The sequence below is a fragment of the Cynocephalus volans genome, chromosome 8 (genome assembly GCF_027409185.1).
Source record: "Cynocephalus volans isolate mCynVol1 chromosome 8, mCynVol1.pri, whole genome shotgun sequence".
Classification (NCBI taxonomy): Eukaryota; Metazoa; Chordata; class Mammalia; order Dermoptera; family Cynocephalidae; genus Cynocephalus; species Cynocephalus volans.
The window spans coordinates 17737966-17751912 of NC_084467.1; the positions used below are offsets into that span (position 1 = coordinate 17737966).

General features: G+C 51.7%; 1 protein-coding gene across 1 annotated transcript; it reads left to right on the forward strand.

Annotated features, from left to right (window-relative positions):
- The first annotated feature begins 3856 nt into the window (after positions 1-3856).
- Positions 3857-13947, forward strand: LOC134384080 (collagen alpha-3(IV) chain-like). Its single transcript, XM_063105718.1, has 5 exons — positions 3857-3929; positions 4810-4979; positions 5904-6468; positions 10565-10752; positions 13124-13947. Exons 2-5 carry the CDS (start codon positions 4817-4819, stop codon positions 13678-13680), a joined length of 1473 nt encoding a protein of 490 aa, XP_062961788.1. The 5' UTR covers positions 3857-3929; positions 4810-4816; the 3' UTR covers positions 13681-13947.

The following is a 13947-nucleotide window of genomic DNA, read 5'->3' on the forward strand; positions in this document are numbered from 1 at the left end:
CTTTGGTGGGGGTGGGCACAGAGGTGAAAAGAGAGGTCTGGAGCAGTGGATGGGAGAGAGCCAGAAGTATTGGTGTAATAAACTCGACGCCCCTCTGTGGTGGTAAAATGTACATAGAGAACCGAGTGCGTATGTTTAGCATATGCACCCTCTGGGTGGGGCAGAGGTTTGTACAAGAACGTTCTAAGCTTTATTCATCATCGCCAAAACTACCCACCAATGGGAGAAGGAGTAAAAAAAAAGTGTGATGTATGCATAGAATGGAATCCCACTCAGCAATAAACACCCAACTGACAATAACAGATGCATCTCACCAGCACATTCATCCAAAGAAGCCCGACACAAAAGAGCACGTACTGGATGATTCTATTTATGTGAAGTTCAAGAGCAGGCAGAAGTCACCAGTGGTGATAGAAAGCAGAACACTGGTTACTTTGGGGTGCAGGGGAGCAATGCTGATTGGAAAGGGGCATGAGGCGATTGCTGGCGATGGGAATGCTCGACATTCTGATCTGGGTAGGGGTAAGAGGTGAGACATGCGCATGTAAGCCGGGAGCGGCACTCAAGATTGTGCATTCTACTGTATGCAAATTATACCTCCATTTTCTTAAATAAATAATAAAAAGAAGTACAAAAATCTGAGAGTCACATTATATATGCATTTGATTGCACTTTGCCTAATAAGATTCGGAGAGAAAGAACTAGAAATAGCAAATTTAAATAGGGTAGGGGATATTGCCCTCAAGGAGCCTATTTCTGGAGTGAGCATGAACAGGGTGACCTGCTGTCCCCCAGTCTGTCTCAGCTCCCGTGAGCTTCTCACCACTGGGGGTGACTCTACCACTGAGGGTGAGTCCAGATTAAATTCCTGTGTGTGTGTGTGTGTGTGTTTGTGTGTGTTGGGGATGGGGAAGATGTTGGCTATGGAGTTTTCCCAAGATTTTTTTTTTTTAACAGTAATACTGGCCATTTACAATGATTTTGGAACCCAACCCTTGAATGAGGTGTGACTGTACCATAAAGAATCTGGGTGATTTAAAAATTACCGTTTTGTTACTCCGTAGACCTTTGACTCCGCTCTGCGAATGAACCTCGTGGACCACAACTTTGTAAACATCACTAGGCTCTCCTCTCATTCCTGCACCTCCTGCCTCCTCTCTAAGAGTCTGACTGAAGGTGTCCCTGTTGTGACATTCACAGGGCCGTTGCTGACCCATTTACTTTTCCACTAATAATATGTGCATTACTATCAATAGCTTTTATTTCTTGGGAAGTGTTTGTACTCTTGCAACAGCCTGATAAGTAAAATCATCCAACACTTGGAAATAAGGTAAATAGATAACTGGTGTCCTTTCTGTCCGGGGCCAAAGAGCCCAGTCATAGCCTGCCCAGGGTCATGAAGCCCTGCCAATAGCCCTCTGACACTAAAGATATAATACTGTGACCTTTCCGCCCTTTTCTCCTCCTTACTGCTTGCACAGCCCTAGGCGTAGATCACCGCTGCTTTGCTTTAGATAGCTGAGAAATGTTCCATTTCCTGGAACGATTTGCCCTGTGACTTTTCCCAGAAAACATCTGCATACTTCCTTATCTGCTGATTCCCTCCTGCTGTCTATATAAGCTGTGACCTTCTGGCTAATAAACGAGACTTGATCAGAATACTGTCTTGTCTCCATTTCTCATGTCCCTTGTCCCATCCAATTCCCACTCCCCCCTCCAGGGTCTGCGTTGAATATCCCGCCGGTCGGGACACTTTCAAAGTCGAATTAGAGCTGTATCTAACAAGACCTCCTAAGGGTCATCTGACACTCTAGGGGAATGTCACTTTGCTTGACTTGCTATTTACTATTGATTAGGACCTAGACTCTGTAAAGATAACTGTTAACTGGTAGAAAACTGATAAGTTGCAAATTATTTTTGTCTGGTAAAGATGCAAATGATTTCTTTCCAACAGAGAAGATAACCCTAATATTATGATTTTATTGCCCTCTAGAACGTTAACCACTTTTGTATCTAACTTAGCAATCTCATGAATATTCCAGAATTTTTGTTGTTTTTACTATTTTACTAAATCTCTCTCTCTCATCTCTCTTCATATATAGATATATATGAAAAATTTTTATATCCTTCATTGAATAGCTTTGTCATCCTGCTGGTTTCTTTATTAACAAGCTACCAAAAAAAAGATCTGACATGTTCTTGCTCTATATTTCTATAAGAATTGTGTATTTAATATTTTGAAAACCACACTTTGAGATGCTTTTCATGGTATCTGATTTTTCTTCATGCTAACTCCACCCTTCTCTGTGTGACTTTGGGAAAGCCCTTCGTCTCTGGTCCTTAGTTTCTTCATGAATAAAAGGGGGGAGGTGGGGCTGACCCTCTGACTCTGACATGTCATGTTTCTAACTCCTTTGCTGGGACGCAAAACTGACATGATGCCATCAAAGAAGATGATGCTAGAAGGGATGTTAGAGACTACTTGGGGCAACCTTCTTGCCTCCCACCCACTCCATCTTGGAAGATGGAGAAAGAGAAGCTCTTAGAGATTGGATAAGTTGCCCGAGATCACAAAAGTATTATTCATAGTGATGACTGACTGTAATGTGGTGTTTGGCCGTATAAACTTCCTCGTAAATTCATATACTCCCTCAGTAAGCCAGTGAGGAGACTGCGTATGATCCCCATTTTACAGATCAGAAAACCGAGGTCCAGAGGGTGATGTGACATGCCCAAGGTCACACAGTAAGTTCGGTATGATCTGAGCCAGTGAGATTTCAGCTCTACTAACTTCCTGAATCCCAGGGAGCAGGGAAGGGGCTCTGGGCCCCGACCCTTCAACAAAAGCATCTCTATTTATATCTGTTTGATATACAAGGGTACTTCGCAAAGTTCGTGGAAAGATTTGTATTGTCTTCTATTTTTTCACAAATTTTTTGAAGTACCCTCATATATCAGATGACATAAAAGTTTGCAAATGAAAAAAGAATCTGTGTATAACAGCCTTCTCTTTTCTCCCTCTGAGGAAATACTCAGGAAAAAAAAAATGAAACCAAAACACACTTATGGGGAAACACAGAAAGATATGGTCAGCCTAGGCCATCTAAAGAAAAGTGTTCTCAGGGTCCAAGCTGACAGTGATGAAGCGTGCTGTGCTGGCAGGTAGTGAGCACCCCGTCCGTGAGGGTGAGCAAGGCTGGAAGATCCACTCAAATGCTAACAGCAATTATCTCAGGATGGTAGAATTCACTGGCTTTTGTTGCTGTTTTTTTTTTTAATATTGATAAAAGCTAATGATTAGTGTTCACTACGTGTCAAGTGCTTTGTATGTGTATATCACTAAAATGTTGTAATAATCCAAAGAAGTAGAATCTGTTGTTCCCAATTTACAGATGAGAAAACTGAGGGTCCGAGAAGTTAAACGACTTCCCATAGACACGCAACATGACAAGTCTAGAAACTGATCGTTGTGTTTTTTTTCTCCTCCCCAAGGCACTGTTCTTTCTTCGTGTTTTCCAAGCTTTGGGCAATGAACACATGTTGCTTTCATAATCATGCAAAAGTCCTACAGGTTACTGCTTTTAAAAACGATTCCTTCCTCCCGCCCTGATGTTCTGTGCTTCTCTGGTTCTCACAGCCCCTCCCAGCACCCTCCACCCCCATCCTGACAGCCTTGCTGTCCCTGCCCCCACATCAGCTGTGGGTGCGGTAGGACATCCAATGGCCCAGTCTTGCTGAGGTCTGCTCAAAATGTCCCTGGCGGGCTTCTGGCCCCTGAGGAAGTTGAGGGGGCCCGTCCAGAGAAGGACAAGGGGAAGTGGGAAGGGATGTGAAACTTGCACAGCCTGGTGCCACTCCTGCTGGGTATCCCACAGGGGTCCCCGGGGCGGAGGACAGGAGCACCCAGCTGGAGTTGAAACCAGAGACAGGTGAGGCCACAGCCTGAGAGGGAGGGGGCTGTGAAGTTTGGGGAACCAAGAGAGCTGGCCCAGGGGGCTGGACCACTGAGGCAGGAGGGAGGGAAAATATCACTAGCTGGTTCTGTGCCAGGGCTTGGATGGGGTGGGGGGCCTTGATCCAGGACCCAGAAAGGGTGAGTGCTGGGACCTTAACTCCTTGGGCCGGAGCTTGGGGGAGCATGGGAGGTGGGGACACAGAACCATCAATTCTAATTGGAGATCCTGATGGGAAAAAGCTGGGGCTGCCAGAGTCCAGCAGTGGGACACAGCATCAGGGGCTGTGGGGGGACAGCCATCCATCCATTCTTGGGCAGAAAGGAGCCGAGCATGTAGAAGAGTAAGCAGCTGTGTTGCGTCGGGTGTTAAGTGAATTGCTGCATGGACGCACAGCTCTGCCGTCTGGGTGAGAGAGAGTTAATTAAATAAGGAGCGGCACTCAGTAAATATTTGTTCAATGAAATCGGTCACCTGTGGGCGTGTATGAATGTGGTGAGTGAGGGATACAGCCTATTTGGGTATCCGTTTGTGTGTCTCTAGGTGTGGGCAGTGGGTTGTGAGTTTGCATACCGTGTTGTGTAGTGTGTGGGTGAGAGGCTGTGTTTGTGCATCTGAGTGTGGGACTCTGGGTGTGCTCAGTTGCATGTGTATTTCTGTGTGAGTTTGTGGTTCTGTGTCCATGTGTAGGGTCCCTGGAGCCGGATGGAGGGTGGACCTCAAAGACCCTCGAGGGTGTGTGTGCATTGGGGTACATATAGATCATGTGTGCGTGGAATTCAAGCGTGTGAGTTGAGTGTACATGAGTATGTGACGTCCAGCCTGCCCAGGCTCTGCCTGTGTCCCGTCCCCACAGTGACACCATGGAGGCCTCTTGGGGATGGCTTGTGGTCTGTGTGCTGGCCGTATCCCTGTACTCTACGATGACTCAGGACGTGTGCCAAGCACCAAACGGGAAGGACGGAGCTGCAGGAAAACCTGGCCGACCCGGGCGGCCAGGCCTCAAGGGGGAACGAGGGGAGCCGGGTAAGCACCCTCCCTCTGGACCTCCAGGGTGAGGTCTTGGGGGTGTCACAGAGAAGCAGGAATCCCTCTGGGCCACCACATGAAGCCCCTCCAATTTGCACTTGGCCCCTGGGGCAGAGGGACCCTTAGCCTTCTCCCTGGGTCATGTCCCCAGGCTCCCAGGCCTCTCCATGTCCCCCTTACTGCCTGGATCCTCTTTCTTTGGCCTCACCTTTTTTTCATTGTTCAGTTACCAGATTTTAGACTCAGGAGACCCTGCCTTGCTGTGTGACCTCAAGCAAGTTGCTGACCCTCTCTGAGCCTCAGTGTCCTCATCTGTAAAATGGAGAAATAACTCTGCCTGTCACATAGAGAAGGATCAATAAGCTGCAACTATCTTTTTTGCTTCTTTCCAGCACCTCCAACTCTGTTCCTGCTTCCCTCTCTCAGCCCCTTCAGGCTTCAGAAACTCACATTATAGAAAAAAAGGCTGGGGTTAATGTAAAAGGGAGAAAGTCATGACCAGTGTGGGAAAGTCTCCTGTAATCCCCCTGAGCCTCCCAGTCCATAACAGACCAGAAGGGTATGCACAGACATCTGCAACAATTTGCATCCTGCCATCCTATATGTGGTCTTCAAACCTGAGGGGTGTGGCATGCATAGCCATGGGCAGGAGCACAGCAGAGGAGCCAGAGTGCCCTGTGTTTCCCAGAACCTGATGCTTTCCCAAATTCCTGTTCACACTTCTCTCCACTTTACAGATGAAGTAGAGGCTCAGAGAGGTTAAGACACTTGCCCAAGGTCACACAGCCAGTGAGAATCAATGTCTTGAAGGCCCAGGCACTCCCCAGCCCTCCATCCCACAGCAGCCCGGGATTCCAGCCCTCTCCCTGAGGACTGGCAGGCACTGGACTCTCCCTCCTGATCTGGCCTTTCTCCCCACAGGCACCCCCGGCATCCGGACAGGCATCCAAGGCCTTAAAGGAGACCAGGGGGAACCTGGGCATCCTGGTAAGTCTGGCAACATGGGCTACCCAGGGCCCAGTGGCCCTCCGGGAGGACATGGCCTCCCAGGATTGAAGGGCATCAAAGGAAACCCAGGAAACATGAAGGACCAGCCGTGGCCAGCCTTCTCAGCCGTCAGGCGGAACCCCCCGATGGGTGGCAACGTGGTCATCTTTGACACAGTCATCACCAACCAGGAACGGCCATACCAGAGCCACTCAGGCCAGTTCCTCTGCACAGTGCCTGGCTACTATTACTTCACTTTCCAGGTGGTGTCCAAGTGGGACATCTGCCTGTCCATCGTATCCTCCTCAAAGATCCCTGCCCAGCGCTCCCTAGGTTTCTGTGACACCAACAAGAAGGGGATCTTCCAGGTGGTATCAGGGGGCACGGTGCTGCAGCTGCAACGTGGCGACCAGGTCTGGATTGAAAAAGACCCCAGATTAGGCCGCATTTACCAGGGCACCGAGGCCGATAGCGTCTTCAGCGGCTTCCTCATCTTCCCGTCCACCTGAGCCAGGGAAGGGTCCCCTCCCCAGCCGGGCCTTATCCCCTCCCGCGTGTGTCCCACTCTCTCACCCCTCTGGCTTCTACGCTCTGCCCTGTACGATGGGGTTGCTGTTGCTATGGCCGCCTGGAGGGAGGGCCTGGCTCCGAGAGCCCCTAGGACTGGCTGAGGACTGGCTGTCCCTCTGCACTCTCTAAGATCGTTTCATAGAACTCTTCCTGGAATAAATATCTGAGTCTGTGGCTGCTGGGCTTGAGGGTCTATTGCTGCTCTGGGCATGGAGAGGGAGGTATAAGAACGATAATTAGTGAGCCGGCCTGGCCGGTTAGCTCGGTTGGTTAGAGCATGGTGTTGATAACACTCAAGGTCAAGGGTTCAGATCTCCCTACCAGGCAGCCACTGCCTCCCCAACAGAAAATATAATCATTGAGTGCTTAGGACACAGGCCTGTCTTTAGCATTTTACATGATGTGTTTAGCAGGTTCTAGGAGCCTCATCTGCCTGGTTCAAATCCTGAGGCCACTGCTTATTAGTTGTCTAATCACATGCATGTTACATAACTTCTGTGAGCTCAGTTTTCTTATCTGTAAAGTGGGCTAATGGTGGCACCTACCTCAGAGGGCTGTTGGGAGGATTAAATAACTTAATATATGAATATTGTAGAACAGTGCCTGGTTCACAGTAGGGACTGTGGAAGTTTTAGTTATTATTATATTTTGTTTAATCAAGCTCTGAGGTGGGTATTATGACCCTACTTTACAGATGACAAAACGGAGACTGGGGAGGGAGCGGGCATAAAGCCCATGTCAGTATCTAAGGGGAGGAGCTGGGATTTGAACCCAAGTCTTACTAATGCCCGAGCCTGTGCATTTAACCAGTACCCTCACCAGCCTCCCAGCCTCTACAGCCACATTTGACAAATCACACAGGTGCTTTTCCAACCCCATTCCAGGAAGGCAGGGCAAGAACCAGAGAGGGAAAGCAACTGGCACAAGGGCACCCAGCAGTCCTCCCTGAAGATAGGTATACTGAGTCCAGCCCTGGACTTGCCCCAGCAGACAGGGGATCTGGGGCTGCTGTCTCAGCTGCCTGCTTGGCCCTCATCTGGATGTCAGGAAAACAGGGAGGCCAGAAGTTCAGTCCCCAAAATGTCCAATCCCCTCCACATTTTCCCAAAAGAAGCCAGTTTTATTTTTGTGCTACATATGCACACACACACGCATACACCCACAAACATACGTGTACATGCCACACACACATGCATACACCTACAATCATATACATGCACACCACACATACACAAGCACACACACACATGCATACACCCACAATCATACACATGCACACCACACACACACATGCATACACCCACAATCATACACATGCACACCACACATACACAAGCACACACACACATGCATACACCCACAATCATACACATGCACACCACACACATACATGCACATACCTTCCTTGAGATGCAGATGAACCCATATTCCTGGACCAAGACTCAAACACTTCCCACCAAAACATGGACAGAGAAATGCCCTCTCTCAGCACACACTCGTGCACACCTTGGAGACATATACTAGTTACACCTTCAACTGCCCTCCCCCACATCTTGAGACCCGTGTCCCAGACACATGCTGACCCCAGGTGTACACATCCTCCTTGCCCTCCAACATGCACAAGCCTAGAAATTCCTGTGTTGCCTCCCACACTGACTCCTCCACAGGCTTGCACACCCATAGGGCAGTCCTCAGAGACACAGGGACTGTCCCCCTTCCACTAACTGACACACAAAAGGCCTCAGCATCCTCACATACGCAGCCGTGCACGCACGCCTTCTCAGGGTGTTGCCCTGGACCCTGCTCCACCAATAGACTGAGGGGGTCATGAGGAAGTGAGGGGCACCCAGGGAGACAGCCAACCTTCTGCAGCCTCGGGGCAGTGCTGGGTTCCTCATGGGCCCTCAGCTCCCTTCCAGGCCGGGAAAGAAACAGAAGACACTGAGGCTCGGAGGAAGGAAACACCTACCCAAGGTCACACTGCCAGAATGTGGCAGGACCTGTATCCAAACCAGAGCTACCTGACCCCAAAGTGCAGGGCTTATTTCATTGCAATGGATTCAAAGAAAATGTCATGGGCAGAGGCTCCATAAGTGGCAGAAGAGGCCAGAAATGGTGGGTGCGGTGAACTCTAAATTCCACCCATCCCTCTTTGACCGAAGCAAACCTCTAGTCCCTCTGGAAGGAGGAGCCTGACTGAGCCCAGCTGGGCCAGGCAGGTGGGGCAAGGCAGACTGAGAACGGGCCAAGGCTGCCACCTGCTGGACAAGTCAGTCCCAGGCGCAAAGGAGGGGCGAGGGAAGATGGGAGCCCCAGAGCCATCTGGATGCATCGCCCCTGTCTCCCGTAAGCAGTGTCGTTATCTCTGCCCTCCACTTGCCAGAGAACCCAGGGCCAACTGCATTCATGTCCTGGACCTCGCCCCACACTCTGAAACATGTGCCTCCATGCCACAGGGTGGAGGCACCGATGAGGAGATGAAGGCCCACAGGGTCACTCAGTGAGGGAAGGCCAGGGCTCTGAACACTTGCTCGTGCCCAGCACGGGGCCAGGCAGTGGGTATGCACCGCGCACCGGTCCTAGACACTGCCCTGCATGAGGAGCTATTGGTAACTCCATTTTACAGAGGAGGAACCAACGCTCACTCAGGTGTCAGGAGTAGGGTAGAGGTAGGAACCCTCTACTGCCTGACACCCCCTTTGTCCCTAGAATCTCATATGAGGAGAAGAGGGAGAGGGGAGGGGCCCCTCTCAGCTCTGCCAGCCTGGCCCTGACTGGAAGCCCCAATAGGATTAGAGACAGGGGGTGTGGGGAATGCAGGCGAGGAAGGTGGTGCTGGCAGGTAAGGTAGGACCATGAGGGGAGACCAGGGGCCCCAGCAAAGGAAGAGGCACTAACATTCACAGCCCCCCCACCCCATACAGAAAGGAAGATCAAGGCCCAGAGGGGCCAGGCCAGTGGTTTCCTGAAGGCCTGGGGGTGAGAGAGTGGCAGGGCTGGAAAGTAGCCAGAGTGGCCTGTGCACCACACAGCTGCTTGCCATCAAGGTTGCCCCATCTGAGAGTCCACCTCCAAGTGTGGCATCTGGGATGGGGCATATGGAAGTTTCTAGAATAAGGCCTGCCACTTGACAAGTGCATATGAGATTTAATTCTGGGAGCAGCTGAGAGGAGGGGTCAGAGCAAGGCTTTGGACCTCACGGGACCATGCACACAGTATGTGACTTTGGGCAAAGGCTTACACCTCCCCAAGCTTCAGTTTCCTCATCTGTAAAGGGAGAATTATAACTTCTTCCTAGGGATGTTGTGATACAACTGAGTCTGAGGCCAACCCACGGGGATGGGCATATGTGGACTGAACCTGACTCTGGGGGACCTCTGTGCCCCCAGGGCTTATGTTCACGTGCGCACGCACACACCAGATGCTGGGCAGTGGACGTTTCCTCATTTCAGACACTCATGACCAGACGGGGGGTGGACACGGATGTCACTGTGGTCAGTCTGGCTCAGCACCCAAAAGAAAGTGTCAGGTCAGGAAAAATTATGAGAAAGGGGATGTGGGATGGGGAGGGGAGTTGATAGGAGGGAAGGGGGTGCCCAGCCCTGTTCTGGGCAACCCTTGCTCCGTCCACTCTGACACGGTGTCCTTCTGCCTGGGAGAGGGGAAGCAAATCTGAGGACATCTCTGTGCCCAGGCCAGAAAACTCCCACTCCCGGGTGAGGCCAGGCCTCTACCCAGGTAAGGATAAATGGCGGTTTCCTCCCCCTGCCACCCTTCTGACAGGTGGCACCAGGGACAGCTTGGTTTGTGAGAGCAAGGACGGTCCCCGCCGCCTGCTGAGTCTGGGGGCCTGGTTTAAGAAGAGGCCCCACCGTCCATCCATCAGGCCTGACAGCTGCAGGACCTGGGGCAGGGCGGTGCTCCTGAGGGCTGAACAGGACGAGCCCTGGGGAGCCAGAGGCTGAGGAGGGTGGGTGAGGGCTGAGTGGGCAGCTCAGCTCTCTCCCCTCCAGCTCCTGCCCCAGGACAGACATGGGGCCCCATTCCCAGCACCCCCTTGGACTAAACCTGTTGCTGCTCCTGCTGGCACTTCCACTTGGAGGCCAGGGCCAGGCCAGCAAAGGCTGCTCCGGGATCCCAGGGATGCCAGGCCTGCCGGGGACCCCAGGAAAGGATGGGTACGACGGACTGCCGGGGCCCAAGGGTGAGCCAGGTGAGTGCTGGTTGGGGGCTGGGGTGTGGGGGCGGGGGTCAGAGCATCCCTTTGAGCTGACCTGCCAGCAACTTGATGACAGGAAGTGCATTCCCCACACCACGCCTGTCTCCAGGGCACAGCCTGATCCTCATTGGGGTCCACCCCCTCTATCCCCAGAGCCCAGGCTTTGGGCCTCCCCGAGGTGGCCTGGGACCCAGTGTACCTCTCTGCTCCTCACTTTCCTCAGCCCATAACAGGGAGAGAAGAAGGCACCTGCTCTCGCAGGTGGCAGCGAGGATCTCAGGAGACAGTACAGTGAAAACCTTGGGCAGACTTTAAAGTGCTCTGCCACTATTTTATCACAACCACCCGCTACTGGCCCTGCAGCTTGGACACCTGTGGAAGGTGGGGCCCACACAGTGAGTATGTACGATGCACCAGGGCTCAAATCCCAGCTCAACACTTCCTGCTTGTGAACTTGTCCAAGTTACTTACCCTTGCAGTGCCTCAGTTTCCTAATCTGTAAAATGGGGAGATGGTAGTACCTACTTCCCAGTGGTGCTGTGAGGATTAAATAAGTGTAAATATCAAACAGTACTGAGCACACGGTAGATGCTATGTAGGTGCAGGCTATTGTCATCATTGTCTTTATCAGAGATTTGTGCTCACCTCTCTCTTGGATTCTGGGGAGTTGGCAGGATGGGCCATAAGAAGACTGGATCACAGCCACAGAGTCTTCTGGTGGAGATGCGTGGGCAAGCCCTAGCATGAGACAACGGGGCTAAGGATCTAGATGGACGACTGGTGTTGGGGCCAGAGCTGGGGCCAGGGGTGTGTGTGCCTTGTCTGTGAGTGAGAGGCAGAGCATGTCTGGAGCCAGCACAGATGAGACTGGGGTGGGGGTGACAGAGGCACCTGCCCAGGGGCACAGCCTGAAGCTCAGGTCTGCTGGGCCCTGTACCCACACTCTTAACTCTGGGAACTAAAAGGTTCACAAGCCATAGAGGATCTGCGTAAATCATAAATCCTAAGTCATAAATGGAACTACACAGACATCCAGCCCTTTGGAAGTCAGAGGAGGAAAGGAATCATGAAGGCTGGCAGGAGCGCCCAGGAGGGCTTCCTGGAAGAGGAAACTGGAGTCAGAGCTTAAAATATGGCTATGGTTTGGACCAAGGGAGAAGAGTCTCACAGAGGCTCAGATCATCAGGGTTGGAACAGAATCAGCCAGACTTGAGTTTGAATCCTTACTCCACCTCAAACTAGCTGTGTGGCCTTAGGCAAGTCTCTGGCCTCAGTTTCCTCATCTGTAACATAAGGGAAGTTGAACCAGGCTAGCTGTCACAGGGGCAGAAGGGGGCTGAGTGGGGCAGGGGTGAGCTGGAGAGAGCAGCCCCCTTCATGGGGCAGTTTCTCTTCAGTTCCCTCCAGTGGTTCCCCTGGGCTGATGCTGGCCTGGGATGGCCCCGCTCAGGAATGGATACAAGTTTGTGGGGCTCTGACGCTTATGAAATGTTGAGGGTCCTTTTTAAGAAAAGTACTACAGAACGATAGACACACTTGATTGCAGATATGGTGGTGGTTACAAAAATCTACACATATGACAGAATTTTATTAGAAATACACACACACACACAGACACAAGAGCATGTTAGACTGAAGTCTGAATGTCAATTTCCCTGTTTCAATATTGTACTTTAGTTATGAAAGATGTGTCACTGGGGAAAACTAGGTGAAGGGTACAAGGGTACATGTCCTTTTTCTCCAACTGTCTATGACTCTATAATTATTTCAGAATAAAAACTTGAAAAAAATTAGACAAAAAGACTTGAAGGGGCTGATGCAGGTGAATATGCCTGAAGCTTAAGCTTCATGAGCTTCCGAGGAAATCTGCCTCTGAGCAATCTTCTGATTTTTGTCAAGAAGGACTGAGAGCCTATACTTCTAGGTGAGTTCTCAATGCGTTAATGCTGGGCTCTAAGTAAAAATTAGATGGTTAAAACATAGTGCAGCCCAGACAGCAGGTATCTGTGGCCATGTGCTGGCCCTGGGCTGACACATCCTCTGACACATTCTGAGATCCTTCCCAGCTCTGACACCACCTAATACTGTCTAGTCCTGCCCTCTCCACCACAAATGTGGAAACTGAGGCCAAGAGACAGGGAAGTGCCTCTGACAAGGTCAGAGGGCAAGTCTGTGGGGAGGCAGTGCTTAGACTAGGATCTCCCTCCCCTCTGGCCAGAGCCTTACTCTCTGCACACTTCTCCCAGGTGTGGGAAGAAGAGTCTAGAGACCGAACCCCAGCATTGTGTTCCCTGGAGGACACCCTCAGGGTCCCTCTTCCCTGTCCCCTGTTCCACCACTTCCTTCCTGCCTGCTCTCTCCCCAGGAATTCCAGCCATTCCCGGAACACGAGGACCCAAGGGCCAGAAGGGAGAACCCGGCACACCTGGCCATCCTGGGAAAAATGGCCCCATGGGACCATCTGGGATACCGGGGGTTCCTGGCCCTATGGGCCCTCCCGGGGAGCCGGGCGAGGAAGGCAGATACAAACAAAAGCATCAGTCAGTGTTCACAGTCACCCGGCAGACTGCCGAGCACCCAGCACCCAACAGCCCGGTCAAGTTCAACACAGCCATCACCAACCCGCACGGAGACTATGACACAAGCACGGGCAAGTTCACCTGCAGAGTCCCCGGCCTCTACTACTTTGTCTACCACACATCACAGACAGCCAACCTGTGCGTGCAGCTGTACCATAACGGTGTCAGGGTGACCATCTTCTGCGACCACATGTCCAACAGCAAGCAGGTCAGCTCAGGTGGCGTGGGGCTGCAGCTGCAGGTGGGCGAGCAGGTGTGGCTGGCTGTCAACGACTACAACGGCATGGTGGGCACTCAGGGTTCCGACAGTGTCTTCTCCGGCTTCCTGCTCTTTCCCGACTAGGGCGGGCAGGCCTGCTCCAGCCCCATGGGCCGCCCCACCGCCCCCAGCTTCCCTGCACACCCACCATGCTGGCCAGTCTCTGCATGCTGGCTCAGGCCATTCTCCCCACCTGATGGACTCTTCCTCCAGGAAGCCCTCCCTGACCCCCACCCCATGAGTTCTGTCCCTTCTCTGAGCCCCTTCACGAGTCACTGCTTGTACCGTTTTTTTGACACTTAACCAACACCTCTGGTGCTGTTCTCAGTTGTTTTTCAGGTCTTGGAAGAG

What these genes read in the sequence shown, in the direction of transcription:
- LOC134384080 (XM_063105718.1), top strand. Translation starts at nt 4,817, where the DNA reads ATGGAGGCCTCTTGGGGATGGCTTGTGGTCTGTGTGCTGGCCGTATCC. An exon ending in GGGGGAACGAGGGGAGCCGG is followed by an intron (nt 4,980 to 5,903) that starts GTAAGCACCCTC and finishes TTCTCCCCACAG; the next exon opens with GCACCCCCGGCATCCGGACA. An exon ending in GGGGCCCAAGGGTGAGCCAG is followed by an intron (nt 10,753 to 13,123) that starts GTGAGTGCTGGT and finishes CTCTCTCCCCAG; the next exon opens with GAATTCCAGCCATTCCCGGA.